This window comes from Centropristis striata, chromosome 19, assembly GCF_030273125.1.
Source record: "Centropristis striata isolate RG_2023a ecotype Rhode Island chromosome 19, C.striata_1.0, whole genome shotgun sequence".
In the NCBI taxonomy this organism is placed as follows: Eukaryota; Metazoa; Chordata; class Actinopteri; order Perciformes; family Serranidae; genus Centropristis; species Centropristis striata.
This window is the reverse complement of record NC_081535.1, coordinates 31,528,892-31,546,266: the sequence shown is the minus strand read 5'-3', so window position 1 is coordinate 31,546,266 and position 17,375 is coordinate 31,528,892. Positions and strand designations below refer to the sequence as shown.

The 17,375-nt window shown below is 37.8% G+C and overlaps 2 protein-coding genes across 2 annotated transcripts in view; both read left to right on the top strand.

The window, feature by feature from the left end:
* Positions 1-600: 600 nt before the first annotated feature.
* Positions 601-13,603, top strand: helq (helicase, POLQ like). Its single transcript, XM_059358031.1, has 19 exons — positions 601-975; positions 1,077-1,276; positions 2,633-3,224; positions 3,625-3,803; positions 5,330-5,530; positions 5,607-5,679; positions 5,752-5,849; positions 6,327-6,425; positions 6,520-6,665; positions 7,419-7,658; positions 7,735-7,876; positions 8,836-8,940; positions 9,008-9,209; positions 10,633-10,790; positions 10,876-10,974; positions 11,338-11,511; positions 11,888-12,001; positions 12,803-12,937; positions 13,014-13,603. The coding sequence occupies exons 2-19, from the start codon at positions 1,103-1,105 to the stop codon at positions 13,083-13,085; spliced, it is 3,003 nt and encodes a 1,000-aa protein (XP_059214014.1). The 5' UTR covers positions 601-975; positions 1,077-1,102; the 3' UTR covers positions 13,086-13,603.
* A 695-nt stretch (positions 13,604-14,298) lies between these two features.
* Positions 14,299-17,375, top strand: part of hpse (heparanase) — an 11,983-nt gene continuing 8,906 nt past the window's right edge. Inside the window, exons 1-3 of the mRNA XM_059357689.1 lie at positions 14,299-14,585; positions 15,742-15,866; positions 17,127-17,255. Coding sequence (XP_059213672.1) covers positions 14,350-14,585; positions 15,742-15,866; positions 17,127-17,255 — 490 coding nt within the window. The 5' untranslated portion in view covers positions 14,299-14,349. The remainder of the gene's footprint in view (positions 14,586-15,741; positions 15,867-17,126; positions 17,256-17,375) is intronic.

Genomic DNA, 17,375 nt, shown 5'->3' with positions numbered 1-17,375 from the left:
ATCAAACGATCTGATTTTGTCTGTATGCAAATGAGTGCATATTTTATGAGATATGGCCTCATTTGCATATGTAAACATTAAAATACAAAAAAACATGCAATAAATTTTTTTCGCATCTTACCAAGTTATCAACTGAGAGGTTTCATGGTGATATCTATTATTATTATTTTTTTTACCCTATTCACCTGTGGTGTCTTGACTTTATTGGCTTATTATGCTAATTATGCAAATTGCCCAAAGTGCAACTTTTAGCAACCAAGTTAAATTCCATCCATTAGGCCTATAGATGACATTTCTGCAATAAAGCTTTAGGGTCCTCAACATTTCTGGGTTCAAGAAATTACGACTAGACTATGAGGAGGATAAAGTTGCCAAAAAATAAATCAGAATAAACAAGTATGTTTTTTGGTCATTATCGGCTTTATTTTGGAGTTACTTATCTTCCGTTTATTGTTTTTAAATTAATAAAAAGTAAAGGAGTAACGTGTCATCCACCGCAGTCCGGGTAAATTGTCATCATGTTTAAAGTACGATAAAACACATTTGTAAGCTGAAAGTGGCGCCGATTGAAGAAATGCATTATCTTGTTTTTATCGGCTTTATTTTGATCAACTTCTTATCATATTACACCAGCTAAACGAGTAAAAGTAAAGAAATGATCTTTGTTAGCTTTGCTAGCTAACGTTGGCCAACCGGAAACGGAAATGATGACGACATCATTACGCTCTGACGTGTTGACGTTGTTGACAATTTGAAAATGATGCTCGGACTGTTGGAGCTGCTGAAGCCTGAAAATCAAAATCAAAACTAGAAGTTGCAGAGTGGAAACTGTGACATTAACCTGGAGACAGACTCTTTTAAGGTTTTATGATAGTTTGACATGAATCCTCAGTGTTTGTGATGATTTATTAGCTCGCTGAGGGAACAAATGAGGGACCAATAAGCTAAGCTAGCTCCATTTAAACTACCTGCTCGGTAACGTTTTATTTAGTTTTATTGTTTTATATGTAGTTCCGGTGACAGTTTCAGTCTCCTGTTAGTGTTTTGTTAGGTGTGTGTGTGTGTGTGACATGCAGCGTCAAGCTGAAGCAGCTGGACGGTGATGAACTCTGAGCTGAAAATAAAAAGAGTTTCTTGGAGGAAAAGGTCGAGAGAAAGCCTGAAGACTGAGCTGAGTCCTGCCGGGAAGAGAGCAGCAGGAGCCGGCAGCTGTCCACCGCGATGTCCCGGCACCTGGAGGCTCAGCGGCGGCATGGCTCACTCACAGCCCGCTGAGGTCAGTTATTATTATATTTAATATTACATATTTATAATCAATACTGAACTACAGATGAACATCAGCTTTTATTGACCGATAATTAGACTATTTATGTCTTTTTTTACCTTCATGATAATAAGCTGAATATTTCTTGCTTTCGGACATTTTACAAGAGAAATAAATCAGTTCAGTAAGTCAACTTCAGCTGTGGAAAACAGTGACAGGCATTATATTTATTTTTTTCGATTTATATATTTATATATATAATTAAGACAATTAACCAAGTATATAACTGCTTATTAAATAATAAACACTGCACTAGAGCTGGAAATATCAGCTTTTAATTTTAATTATTTTTCTTTATTTGGAATCACATTTCAATAGCACATTACAGCAGTCATCACCATTATGATAATCTGCATTGTGATCCATATTTTCAGATTTTTATCTTGTTATAAACAGAAACGAACAGAACTTGGGGGTGATCCATCTACAGGAAGTAGAAGAACAGATTAAAAATAAACAATGAAAGTTACTTAATATTAAACAAAAGAAGGGCGTTTCAGGGCAATGTAAAATATCCATTTGTCCTAGATTTCCTCAAATTTGTCTCTCTGGAGCCTCAAAGAGAATATGATTCTTTCCATGACAAAATTTTTTTAGATGATGTCATACCACTCGTCTTTAGATGGGCTGTCTGGCTTCAGCTATAGCTTTCCTAGCAGCTACACTCAGTGTGCCAAAAAGGTATTTGTTTTTTTATTTTCAGGAAATATCAGCTTTTTTAAGCATAAGCATAATTTGTCTTGGTTTTACAAGAGGAATTAAACAGTTAAGGAAAACCAAATTCAGCTGTTAACAACAATGATGTCATTTTTTCCTTTAAAAAAAAATTAGAATTTATATCTAATAATTAAGACAATTAATTTTGGATATAATTGGCTGATTCAGTAATTGAAATAATGATTTTGGTTAAGTTTGCTGTTATTTTTAATAAGCACTGAACTACAGCTGGTGTTACAAAATAAATTTAACAGTTTAATAAGTCAACTCCTGCTGTGTAAAACTATTTATTGTGTTTTGTCAACAATGTTTTTTCCTCAATTAATTGTATCAAACTGTAAACTCACTGAAATCATATTGTGAATTGTATTTAAGAAAAACAAACACAGAGGAAATTTCTTTATTTTTACTTTCTGCAAAAAAAGATAGAGGCATGTGTAATTAAGTTATTACCTTAAATCACATACTCCCCATATTTTAAAATAAAAACATATATATTTATGTTATTATTTAATTATTTACTAATATTTATATATTTATTATTCCTGAAAATCATACAAACTGAACTGAAGGCGTGTTGTTTGTGTCCAGTTCTGCAGTGACAGCGAGGACCTGTTCGGGGACTATGACAGCCTGCTGGAGGACAGCTCGCTGCTGGCTCAGCTGGACGACGCCGAGCAGACGGAGAGACGGCAGGATGTCCAGCCGGACTTCACCGCCCTGCGTCCCTCTAAAGACGGCGCCCGGGACCAGCAGCCCTGCGAGGACGTCCTCACAGACTCCATCCTGGATGTGCTTGGGGATGAACCCTTGGAGGACTTACCGTCCAGCCAGCTCCAGTTTCAGGAACACGTGAGGAGAAGCCGGCCGCAGCAGGACGCAGGTCTGAAAACCTCCACACCATCCAGAGACGTGGAGGCCCGGAGCAGGAGACGGACGGCAGGGAGGAGGAGCAGCATGGCGGAGCAGCTGAAGAGGACAATGCTCTGTAACGCCGCGTCACCTGCCGCCGTCTCTCGCTCCGCCGCGTTGAAGGAAGCCGTGGTCTCGGAGGAGATCAGCGTCGCCGTGCAGGCCATGGAGACGGTCTGCGGCGACGCCACCGACCTCGGGCCGTTCTTTGGACTCCCGTCGAAGGTCAAAGACCTGATGTCCAAACTGAGAAACATCGACAGCCTTTATGGTGAGACAGCTCATTAGCTGCTGCAGAAAACACTTAAAAAAACTTTAATAATCTTTGAAGCGTTTGGATATTTTTTGATAACGACAAACAATATTGAATTGCAATATTCAACAAAATAATCACATTTTCACATTTGAAGTCATTTTAAATTTTGCGAAAATTTTATGTCTTTTATTTATCAAACAAATTGACTGATTTAAAAAAAAAAAAAAAAAAAAAAGTGGCCATTGTCAGAGTTCAGCGGCAATATTTACTTTGTACTTTTTACTTTTTTATCTTCTTTCTCCAATTTTTTTTGACACATCGTTTGTTTTCAAAAGGACCAAAAAACCTGAAAAATACCCTTCACACTTCTATTATACTTTAATAATAGAGTTTACTGCGATGCTTTAATCTTTAGCCTGGCAGGAGACATGTCTGAACCTGGACTGTGTGCGTCAGAGGAAGAACCTGATCTACTCGCTGCCGACCAGCGGAGGGAAAACTCTGGTGGCAGAGATCCTCATCCTGCGGGAGCTGCTGTGCAGAAAGAAGGACTGTCTGTTCATCCTGCCGTACATCTCGCTGGTGCAGGAGAAGGTACTGACACCGTAAATGCTAAAAATCCTCCATGTCCGTGAACACACGATCTTATAGGGTCCTATAAGGCGAACTAGCTTCAGACTTACGGTTCATTTACTCATAACATTTTATTGTGGTTTCTATTGAAAATGATCAAAATAAACTACTTCTACATATATAGGAAGAAATAAATAAATAGACCAGTTATATTACGGAACAAAAATAAATCCTTATTAAAACTTTTCAAAGGAACATTTACAACAAAAAAAAGCATATTTAAAAAACCTGTAATTATAAACCTGGAGATTCTCTGATTATCATGTAAAATCTAAACTTAAGATATATTTAATCCAATTTTTTTTCACTTTTAAAGGAACTAAAGGGTTTCTTCAGCTCCATGTTAGAAAATAAAATTGTGTCGTGCATAAAAATGTACATAACAATGTTTTTGCTGAGATTTTTTTAATATGTTTATTGTGAAGAAGAGGACCAAGAATAGAGCCCTGTGGGACACCTCAAAGCACATAATTTTGATTAATTTAAAACTACTTTTCAAGGTACTAAAGTTCTTTCAGCCCGTTTTTGGCTACGCTACCATAGGCCTGTGAAGATTTGGCAAATTAGTCAATAGTCCGCTGACTTATGAAAAGTGATGGCTATTTTACACGTCATTTTCTGTGCAAATGTAAAACAACAATAATACTTTATAAAGTGACAAAAGCCATCATTATTTTCCTTCGTATCAATGCCGAAAAGTTCATCTCTTGTGTGGATGAACAAAATAATATTTTATTAGACCTTCTCTCGCCGTGTGGTAAAATCAACTTGTCTTTAGGCCCTTTATGATAAGATAACATGCTGTTATCTTCATACAAGTTTACATTTAAATGTTGTAGAGATCATTTTATTAATGTTTATAGTGTACAGAAGAGGACCAAGAATAGAGCCCTGTGGGACACCTCAAAGCAGCATTTTGATCCGTTTGAAACTACTCTTCAAGGAACTAAAAGGATCCTAAGCCCATTGTTGTCTAAGCTACCGTAGACTTGTGAAGGTTTATGTTTATAAGAAGATAACATGGTGTCATCTGCATAAAAATATACATAAAGAGATATCAATAATGTTTATAGTGTATAGAAGAGGACCAAGGATAGAGCCTTGTGGGACAACGTTCCTGACCTTGAGAGCACCTCATTTTGTGCCGTTTGAAACTACTTTTCAAGGAACTTAAAAGTTATTTCAGCCCATTGTTGTCTATGCTTCCACTGACTTGTGAAGATTAGGCAAATTAGTCCACTGACGTTTGAAAAATGATGCCTGCGACAACAATACTTTTATAAAGTGACAAAAGGCATCATTTTTTTTGTCATTTTTTGTCTTTATGAGCAGATAACATGGTGTCATCTTCATAAAAGTGTACATTTTGATGTTATAGAGATAATATTATTAATGTTTATATGAATAGAAGTGAATAGTGAATAGAAGAGGACCAAGAATAGAAACATTGACAGGACTTAATTTTGAGCCATTTGGTCTTCCTGCAGGTGCGTGGGCTGGCGACCTTTGGCCTGGAGCTGGACTTCATGGTGGAGGAGTACGCCGGCAGCAAAGGCAGGTTTCCTCCGGTGAAGAGAAGAAACAATAAATCGCTGTACATCGCTACGATCGAGAAGGCCCACAGCCTTGTCAACTCTCTGATCGAGACGGGCAGGATCGACAACCTCGGGCTGGTGGTGGTCGATGAGGTACGGCTCAGACTGAATGAAAAGGTGTTTCAGGTGTGACGAGGTGGAAGGTTAAATGTCGTCATGTGTTTTACAGCTTCACATGTTGGGTGACGGCAGCAGAGGAGCCATTATTGAAATGACTCTGTCCAAAGTTCTCTACACGACCAGTAAGTGGTGTACTCTCACTGTAATCTCTGCTGTGAATGAACAAGTCTGATTTTTCTGTGTTACTTTTCCAGAATCTACTCAGATTATCGGAATGAGCGCCACGCTGGGAAACATCAGAGACCTGCAGAAGTTTCTGAGGGCTGAGAATTACACAAATGACTTCAGGCCTGTGAGTGAATTTAAACTGTTAATTACTTTAAATGTTTTGACTATTCTTCAAGTCCTGCTGCTGTGTTTTGGACTCCAAACCAGCTGGTGAGTTTATAAACTATGTTTTCTTTAAAAATCGTCAAAAATAAACCGTTTATCATAGAGAGAAAAAACAGGCATTATCGTCAGAGTTTGAACTTTCCGACGGTCCTTGAACGGATCATCTGTTAGGAATGTTATAAAAGGTTCAATTCTGGTAAAAACATTGAATTTGAATTAATTAGGAGAGGACAGGTGAGGCTGGAATCATGCAACATACAATACTTCAATATGTACAATATGTGGAGAAAACTGGTTTTACGACACTTGTGGGCACTTGGAAAGTGTTTATATAGAAATTCTGTTTTATTACAATTTTTAAAAATATGTTTATCAGAGGAAAAAGTGTCTATAAGTATTAATAAAAAAAACTAAGGACTGTATGTGTTGTGTTCAGGTTCAGCTGAAAGAGTACGTTAAACTTCAGGACACCATCTATGAGGTGGACCCAAAGGAGGAGGACTGTTTCAGATTCTCACGTCTCCTGAACTTTAAGGTAAATATATTATCCTCATCCTGTGTTTGTTTTAATAATAACAGGCTGTTAGAGTAGAGGTCTTGTTACTGACAGTGAGTCCGATCTTCCTCAGTACTCCAGTTCGATGCAGAAGCTGGACCCGGATCACATCATCGCTCTGGTGACCGAAGTCATCCCGACACACTCCTGTCTGGTTTTCTGTCCCACCAAGAAGAACTGTGAGAACGTGGCAGCAATGATCTGCAAATATCTCAAAGAGTGAGCCAACGCTCAACATCCTCCTCTGACTCTGACTCACTGACTCGTTCTGACTGACTTGTCCTGACTGACTCGCTCTCACTGACTCGTTGTCACTGCTGACTGACTCGTTCTGACTGACTCGTTCTCTCTGCTGACTGACTCGTCCTGACTGACTCGTTCTGACTGACTCGTTCTCTCTGCCGACTGACTTGTTCTGACTGACTCGTTCTGACTGACTCATCCCTTCTTCTGACTGACTCGTTTTCTCTGCTGACTGACTCGTCCTGACTGACTTGTTCTGACTGACTCGTCCTCTCTTCTGACTGACTTGTTCTCTCTGCTGACTGACTCGTTCTGACTGACTCGTCCTGTCTTTTGACTGACTCGTTCTGACTGACTCGTTCTCTTTGCCATCTCTTGTGTCTCTGACGTGCCTCTGATTCGTTTCGCGAGACTCTGACAAGTCTCTCTGACTCGTCTCTCTCGTCTTACTCGTCTCTCTGACTCGTCTTTGCTGTTTCTCTGACTTATCTCTTGTGTCTTAAACTCATGTCTCTGACTTGCCTCGCTCGTGTCTCTGACTCACCTCTCTCGTGTTTCAGCATCGTGTCTCATCTCTGACTCGTGTCAAGTCTCTGACTCAAGTCTCTGAATCGTGTCTCTGTCTCCCTGTTGTGTCTCTGGCTCACGTCTCATCTCTCTGACTCGTCTCTTTGACTCATCTCTCTCGTCTCTCTGACTTGTCCCTGACTCGTGTCTGGTGTCCCTCAGGGAGTTCTTGCGGTTGCGTGAAGCGGAGAAGGCGGTTCTGCTGAGTCAGCTGCGGGAGTCTGGGGGCGGGGCCGTGTGCCCGGTGCTGAAGCGGACGGTGCCATACGGTTTGGCATATCACCACAGCGGGCTGACGGCGGAGGAGCGGCGTCTGGTGGAGGAGGCGTACTCCAGCGGCGTGCTGTGTCTCCTCGCCTGCACATCCACGCTGGCAGCGGGGATCAACCTCCCGGCCCGCAGGTCAGAGTCGACCATAATCGAGTCGCCTCCTCTGTGTCGTGTTTGTTCTGAGTCTGACCCGATGATGTCACTGCAGGGTGATCCTGCGCTCGCCGTACGTGGCGGCGGACTTCCTGAAGAGGAGCCAGTACAAGCAGATGGTAGGCCGGGCCGGGCGGGCTGGCATCGACGCTGTGGGGGAGAGTATCCTGATCCTGCAGGACAAGGACCGCAACATGGTACCTGCACTATGACTCCCAGGGTGCATTTCAGCTAGAAATGTCCAATCACAGAACTTCTCTCTGTCACACTGAAGCTGCAGCATCAGTTAGTTTAAGTTTCTGACATGGTGTCATCTGCATAAAAGTGTACATTTTGATGTTGTAGAGATTATTTTATTAATGTTTATAGTGTATAGAAGAGAACCAATAATAGAGCCCTGTGGGACACCTCAAAGCAGCATTTTGATCTGATTGAAACTACTTTTCAAGGAACTAAAAGTATCCTAAAGCCAATTGTTGTCTAAGCTACCATAGACCTGTGAAGATTTGTGTTTATGAGAAGATAACATGGTGTCATCTGCATAAAAACATACATAAAGAGATATCAATAACGTTTATAGTATATAGAAGAGGACCAAGGATAGAGCCTTGCGGGACACCTTTCCTGACCTTCAGAGCACCATTTTGTGCCGAACAAAATAATGTTTTTATTAGACCTTGTTACAGTGTGGCAGGAAATCAACTTGTCTTGAGACCTTTTATGAGAAGATTACATGGTTTCATCTGCATAAAAGTGTACATTTTGATGTTGTAGAGTTCATTTTATTAATGTTTATATCGAATAGAAGAGGACCAAGAATAGAGCCCTGTGACACTTAATTTATCCAGAGGGAAATTCAAGCATCCAGCAGCATTTAAACAGACATTGAACATACACATACATTAAAAATAAACTTAACCTATAAATAATTAACCTATGATAAATGTGAATTTACATTAAAACATTTGCTAAAATATTTAAACAATTGCAGAGAAGTTGAAAATGACTGAAATAATACATTTTCAGGAAATAAAATAAAATGTGCAGATAAATTAAACATTATATTATATTATATTAAACTTGCTATGAGTTCATAAATGCCACTTGATTGTGCCCCATCAAACCTGATGACAATGTGAATTTTGTTTTTTTTCAGGCAAAGACTCTGGTGTGCGCCCCGATGGAAAACTGTTACAGTCAGCTGCTGCAGGACGAAGGGAAAGGCCTGCTGAGTCTCATCCTGTCTCTCATCGGGTTAAATGTAAGGTGCCTCTCTGTATTCAAGCCCTTGTGTGGTGTATCCCAGCCTTACCGTGTCTGTGCTGCAGGTCACCACGTCCGTGAAGCAGCTGCTGGACTTCCTGAGTGGGACGCTGCTGTGGGTGCAGCAGCAGCAGCTGTGTGAGGAGGCGAGTCTGACGGAGGAGGTGCAGCAGCAGGTGGACCTGCTGAGGGACAAACAGCTGGTCACTGTGGCTGCAGACGGTCTCACGCTGCAGGTTACCAGACTGGGCAGAGCCACTTATAAAGGTTCAAGCTGCACACTGAAATATCTGTTTATTTATGAGCCCCAAACCTGCAAAACATTATCACACAATTCAATAAAGCATGCAGTTAAAAATAAATTAAATAAATATGAATATTGTTTAAATTAAATAATTAATGTAATACATTAAGAATAATAATCATAATCAATTTAAATAACTAAATACATTTAAATGAATGAATAATTAAATAAAACAAATGTAGTAAACTAAATATTTTAAATAAATATAACTGGTTAAATCATTAATGCATGTAATTAATTACCAATAATACCCTCAATAAATATAAATGACTGAATATGACATGTACTAGATGTATAAATTAATAAATTGTTAAATGAAGAATAACTGGTTAATCACTGGTTAATTAAATAATCTATGTAATAAATGAGAAACAATACTCTAAATTTAAATGACTAAATACATGCAATAGATTAAGATGATTTATATCAATATAAATGATTAAAATAATGAAATAACAAAAAGTGTGGTAAACTAAATATTTTAAATAAATGTATATAAATAAACTAAATATTTTAAATAAACATAAACAACAACTGGTTAATTAAATAACGCATGTAATGAATTAAAAATAATAATCTCAATAAATTGAAATAACCAAATAATACATGTAATTTTTTTGATTTTTTTTGAATGATTTATTTCAAATATGCAACAACAATACAATAATAATAATAATGCATCAACAGGAGTCAGCCCTAGTGACTCCTGCACTGATAAGGCCGCCAAGCACTCTATAAATGTAATAAATATAATTGAATTATAAAAAGTATGTATTAAATTAAAAATTATAATATATATGACTAAATATTACATGTAATAGATTAAAAACAATTTAAATAAATATAAATAAATACATATTTTAAAAAACGGTTAGTTAACTATAAATAAATATAATTAATTTGTTAATTATAAAAAGTATGTATTCAATTTAAAATTATAATCTATGTATTCATGTAATAGATTAATAATAATTGAAATTAATAAAAATGAATAAATAAATAAAAAAATGTAGTAAACTAAATATTTTAAATAAATTTAACTGGTTAAGAATATAATGCATGTAATAAATTAAGAATAATATCTTCAATAAATATTAATGACTAAATAATACATATATGGATTATAATAATTGAAATAAATACAAACTCTTAAATAATTGAATAATGTTGTAAACTATAAATAATTTAAATAAATAAAACAAATGTGTTAATTGTTAAAAAGTATGTATTCAATTAAAAATATATAATAATAAATAATTTAAATATAAATTAATAAATCACTAAAAATTATATATAACTAATTGGTTAATTAAATAACATACAATAATTGTAAATAACTAAATAATACATGTAAAAAGTAATAATAATGAAAATGTCTCTCCTCAGGCTCGGTGGACCTGTCCTACAGTGACCTACTCTACAGAGATCTGTGTAAAGGTCTGGAGGCTCTGCTGCTCAACAGCTACCTGCACCTGGTCTACCTGGTGACCCCGTACGACCTGGTGTCCCAGTGCAAACCGGACTGGAGGACCTTCTTCACACAGGTGCTCATCATCATCATCACCACCACCATCACCAGGTGTGTTTCCTCTCAGCTGTCTAAAGCAGATGTTTGTGTTTGTGTCTCAGTTCACGCGGCTGTCGATTGCAGAGCAGAAGATGGCAGCGGCGGTCGGCGTCCCCGAGAGCTTCGTGGCGAGGAAAGCTGCAGGACAGACAGTCCGGAAGGTGAGAAACAAACATAGCCAGAGTTAAAAATGAGACTTTATAAACAGGTTTACATGAAGGAGAAGCAGTCAAGGTCTAGGTGCAGGCTTTTTTTCAGTACCACTGCTTGAAGAAAGTGTCCTAAAAACTGGCAGTAGTTCTGGGAGTTGATTTAAATTCTGAAAAGGTCCAACTAGCTCATCTTCAATGATACCAGCCCATACCAGAACCCCACCTCCACCTTGCTGGCATCTGAATCAAAGTGGAGCTTTGTGCCCATTAGTGATCCAGCCACAGGACCATCTAAGGCTGAACGATGAAAAATGTTAAATATAGAAAGCCTGTAAACACATGGTATTGTTTTTGTTGTTGTTGTTGTTTCAGCCGGTGGACCTGGAGGCGGTGTCTCGGATGTACCTGGCTCTGGTGATCTTCTGTCTGCTGAAGGAGTCGAGTGTTTGGATCGTAGCAGAAAAGTTCCAGCTGAGTCGCGGTTTCGTCCAGAGTCTGCTGAGTTCATCGGCGGCGTTCTGCTCCTGCGTGCTTCACTTCACCGAGGTCCCGCCCCCTCTCACATATTAAATATTCACTCTGGACTGATCAGAACTGAATGATCTAACTGGTCTGATCTGACCTTAATGATCTGATCTTAATGATCTGATCTGAACTGAACTGATTTGAACTGATCTGGTCTGATCTGATCTGATCTGATCTGGTCTGGTCTGGTCTGGTCTGATCTTAATTATCTGATCTGATCTGATCTGACCCTGATCTGATCTTAATGATCTGATCTGATCTGATCTGATCTGATCTTAATGATCTGATCTAACTGGTCTGATCTGATCTTAATGATCTGATCTGATCTGATCTGATCTGATCTGATGATGATGATGATGATGATGATGACGATGATGATGAAGATGTGTCTCTGTAGGAGCTGGAGGAGCTGTGGCCCTTCAAGTCCCTTCTGGCCGAGCTGACCCGCCGGCTGAGCTACTGTGTGACTGCGGAGCTCGTCCCTCTGATGGAGGTGGCTGGAGTCATGGAGGTCAGTCAGGACACCTGGAATTATCAGGACTCTGATCCTCAGTCACACCTTTAGGACATTTCATCAACAGAAATCCAGTTTTTTAATAATTATTAATTTAAAATGATCATTTTCTGTGTATATGTTTGTGTTTTTGGAATAAAATTTAAAATGTTATAATAAAGCATTTTAATTTTCACATATAGGCTGTTTTATATTTCATTTTCTGAAGTCATACTCTGATGTATTTAATGATCAAAATGTATTTTAAATTCAAAATAAAACAGAAAATGCAACATGCAATACATTTTTAAAATGGAATAAAAATGGCATTTACAGGGAAAACAATACAGAAATAAACAAAATACTGAAATACATAAAAAAAATTAATAAATACATGGAAAAAGGAAAGCAATTTAATAAAAAAAAGATAAATGAGGGGGGAAATTTTAATAAAATTAAAAAAGGGTTTTCAATTTAACATTTCAAAGTTAATTCAAAATTTTAAAAATAAAATTCAACATAATCAATGTGAACTGATTCCCCATCGCTGTTATATTTAAGAAACTAAAAATAAAATATTCTTAGAATTTAAAAAATGGAAATGAAAACATTAAAAGGTATATAAATACAACAATTTTAAATACATAAATTAATTATTTAAGGGGAGAATGCACAAATAGGTAAAAAATAATTTAAAGATAAATAAATGTGTTTTTTGTCACTTTTCGTTATTGCCTACATTTATTAGTAATATTTCTTTAAGGTATTTATTTATTAATGATCTGACGTACGTTTACTCCTCCTATTTGTTTGTTTCAGTCCAGAGCGAAGCAGCTGTATAACGCCGGCTATAAAACGCTGACTCAGCTGGCAAACGCCGACCCCGCCGTGCTCGCCAGCACCGTAGAAAACCTGTTCAGGAAACAAGCCAATCAGATCATCGCCTCGGCCAAGGTGAGAGTGGCCCCGCCCACCTGGATGATGTCATAAGGTGTGATGTCATCATGTGTGTCAAACGTGTGTGTTGCAGATGCTGCTGAACGAGAAAGCTGCAGCGCTGCAGGAGGAAGTGGACGAGCTGCTGAGGAAACCTTCAGAATAAAACTCACCTGAGCCCTTTATTATTTATTCACTTTGTGTGATTTTTACTCTTTCATGTGTTTGATATTAAAATAATGTACAAAAAGTGTTTATTTATTGTCTGTTTTTAATAGAGAGATCAGTGAAGTTTAATAACATTAACATGAATTAAAGATAAAAGAAAATAAAACAATTCAACCCTCTGAACACCATCACTGAAACTTCAGTTTTTTTTAAATATACAAACAAAAATCCAGATTTTATTGTAGAGGGAAACTGTTAAATATGCATTATCATCAGAGTTTGAACTTTCTGACTGTCCTTAAACAGATCATCAGTTATAAAAAGTGACCAAAATGTGTGTTAAATGTTGATATTTTTGTCAGAATCTCTTTATTCTCCATGTGTGATTTAAAATAAAGTGTTTGCACTAACCAGATCCTGTTAAAAACATTAAATTCTGCTCCTCAGAGACACTGTGAAGACATGATTGATTCTGCTGAGACCAACGGTCACGTGACAAATATTCACTGAGAATCTGTTTACACAGAGCAGAGAGGAGAGGACAGGAGAGGCTGTATATGGCTATATATATATTTATATATATATATATATGTATATCAGATAAATTTAACAATGAGAACGTTTCACATTATTCATTATTTTATAATAAATATATTTTTTAATTAAATTAATATTTTATAATAGTTAATATTATAATAGAGTTTGTCTTTATTTTTTGGTGGGTTGGAGTCATTTTTAAAGTATATATATATTTATATATATGTATTTAAAGAAACTTTATTCTCTTTCGGGGGTTGGGAATAAATCTGAAAGCCAAAAGTAGAGCAATAAAAGACAACTTGAGAGAAAGAGTTAGTTTGAGGAAGTAAAGTTACATTTTTGAGGAGAAAAAGTCAATTTATGGGGGAAGTTTCTCAGTATTTTGATTTAAAAATATATATATATATATTTATTTTTTATTAAAAGTTTATTTTATTAAGTTTATTATTTAAAAATGAAAGAAAAAGTTTATTTTGAGAATTTCTCTTTATTATGAGGAGAAAAAAGTTCTAATTTCGCGATGTACTTATTTGTGTGTGTGTGTGTGTGTGTGTGTGTGTGTGTGTGTGTGTGTGTGTGTGTGTGTGTGTGTGTGTGTGTGTGTGTGTGTGTGTGTGTGTGTGTGTGTGTGTGTGTGTGTGTGTGTGTGTGTGTGTGTGTGTGTGTGTGTGTGTGTGTGTAGCAGGAAGTGTGCAGCGGCTGCATGTGTTTGATCTTCAGTCATGGAGTCCGTCTCTCTGCTGCTGCTGGTTCTGCTTCCAGCTCTGCTCCGGGTCCAGACCGGCTCAGGAGTCCGCCTCCCAGACCTGGACCTGGACCCGGACCCGGACCTGGACTCCTCACCGGGGGTCGTGGAGCTGGATCTGTCGGCGGCGCTGCACCGGGTGGACCGGCGCTTTCTGTCCGTCACCATCGACGCCAGCCTGGCCGCGGAGGAGAAGTTCATGTCGCTGCTGGGGTGAGAGTCCGTCCGCGTCCAGGTTTGTCCGGGTTCGGGTCCGGGTCCGGGTCCTGGCCCTGGCCCTGGTCTGGATAAACCATCTCCTGCAGCAGATGTTTGAGTGGCTTTAAGCTGCTTTCCACTGGATCCTGTTATTTTCCTGTAACTTCACTTTAAAGCCGCTTTAATCCTCTTTAATAAAACATTTAAAGTCTTTATTATTAATATTAACATCAGCTCGGCATGATGCGCTGATTGGAGTTTAAAAGAGATTTAAAATATTCAGTCAGATTAAAACAACATGAAAACATCTTCAGAGGGATTACTGTTCTGTTGGTAAACTGCAGATTATTTATTAAAGGATTAAAACACACCGAGCGGTATGGAAGCCCATTCCTGACACAAAAAAAAGAAACCTAAGCTAAAAAAATAGAAGATCCTGTAAATTGTAATAATATAAAACTTTTTACTTAGAATATATAAAAAATATACTCATTATTTATATCAAGTTATTTTGACAGATTATTGTTATTATGATATGATATTATCTTGAGTTTCTCATTATTCCGAGACACTAAGTAAAAAAAAAAAAATATTCTGGGGATAAAGTTATTTAAAAAATAATTGCTTTTTAGTGAAAAAGTCATTATTTTGTTAAAGTGTATTATTTTTTGGGGAAAATTTCATTTTCATAAAAAGTTTTGCATTATTTTGAAAAAAAAAGTCAAATTTTTTTGGAGAAGATGTCATTATTTATTATAACTTTGAGAGAAAAACTTTTTTTTGAGAAATAGCCATTTAGAGAAAGATCTAAACCACTGATGGGTAAAAGTCGTTAATTTAAATTTCTCTTTGTTTTGAGGAAAAAGTTGTATTTTTTTGAAGTTTTATTTGTATATTTAATAGCACATTTATTTATTTGGTTATTTGTCCTCCATACAGAAACATACCTCACATACCAACAGTCTATTTTATTTTATGAAAAACAGGTTGTGACTCGTTTCTCTGACTGCTAATTGATTGTTGATTGATTTCTCTCTCTTGTTTCTCTGACGATTCATTGATTATTGACTTCTCTCTCTTGTTTCTCTGATTATTGATTGATTTCGCTCTCTTGTTTCTTTCTCTGACTGCTGATTGATTATTTATTGATTGGTTTCTCTCTGTCCTGCAGCTCTGTGAGACTCAGGACTCTGGCTGCAGCTCTGGCTCCGGCCTTCCTCCGGTTTGGGGGGACAAGACAAGATTTCATGGTCTTCAGTCCTCAGACGGTCCTTCAGGGCCCCGGACTCCCTGCAGGTGAAACTCTAAAATCTGAACTCTCGACTCTAAACTCTAAACTCTGAACCCTAAACTCTAATCTTTAAAATCTGAACTCCGATGTCTAAACTCTGAACTCTAAAATCTGAACTCTGACCCCTGACTCTAAACTCTAAACTCTAAACTCTAAACTCTAATTCTAAACTCTCCTCTGTGCTTCAATCTCTCTGTAGGCAGCGAGTCCAGACTCGTTCCTCCCTCCTGAATCTGAAGTTCTGCATGACTACACTCAATTATAAAGTGCTCAAGTTTATAAAATTATTTGAGAAAGTTTGTCAAAATGATGGTTTATAATGAGTTTTTTTTATTGTTTTTTTTTTAATGATTCCACACACATATCTGCTTGCATTTAGAGTTATTTTGGGCAGTTTTTGTAAAGTTTTGTTGCTAATTTAATGATCTGCTCCGAGCTTGAGAACGGCCTCTTTACTGTTGCTCAACTTCTTCTTCTTCTTCTTGGACCGACAGTATGTCATTACCAAGGCCACGCCCCTTTCTGGCAGATAGAAAACGGGCCATTTCAATCATGTAAAAGCAGTTGGACATGTTTTTTGGCCTGCTGAAGGCATTGTGTTGTTAAGCTTCGTGTTACCAGAGACTATAAGGTGATATCTCAGGAACGCCCTTAGGGGGAAGTCCTTCAGATTTGGCAGAAGAGTTCACTTGGACTCAGGTGACCTCGTCCCGGTCTTTTGATATCTCAGGAACACCTTAAAGGAGTGTCTGAAGCTCTAACAGCCCTCAACAATCTACTAAAGCTTTCCAGATTAAAATCAGGAGAAAATCCTGACCTTTAGATCCTGTAAGTGTCACCAATGTTCCCAGTAACTGACACAGTCCACCTTTTTTCTACTTCCAGGTCTATGATGGCAAAAATCACAAAATAATGAAGTGAAACAGTGTCACAAGTTCTCTATTGTTACTCACAGATTTATTATGCCTGCTCAGTCGTTTCTGTTAGTGGTTTGTTGGATGTCGAGCTCGTGATTATCAGCGGTCACATGTGTATGAATATATATTTTCAGCCTCTTAAGTATCAGAACATATACCGGGATCCAGATTTCTCATTGTTTAGCTCCTCTGAACTCGGCCATTCTCCTTATGTGACATTTCTCTGGTTTGAGTTCAACTTTAAAGCTGTTTTAACAGTTTCAGTTGTGAATATGTGTCTACAGATGGTGATGTGTTTTCTGCACAGGTAATGAAATGTAAGATATTATTGAATGGTGTCGTTGTCAGAGCCGTCCTGTGATAAACGGGGGCTGCCCCGCTGGCTGGAGGATCACCTGAGGAAGGCGTGGAGACAGCAGCAGGACGTCCTGAGGACAGAAGGTCTGCAGAGGAAGTTCATCAGAGCCAAGTTCACAGGTTCCACTCTTTTATATTCTTCATAAAGTCTGAAGCTTCAGCAGGATGTTCAGGCCTCACTGACGAGTCAAAACATTGTCATCAGGGGTTCCACAAGGCTCTGCTGGAACCACAGATTTT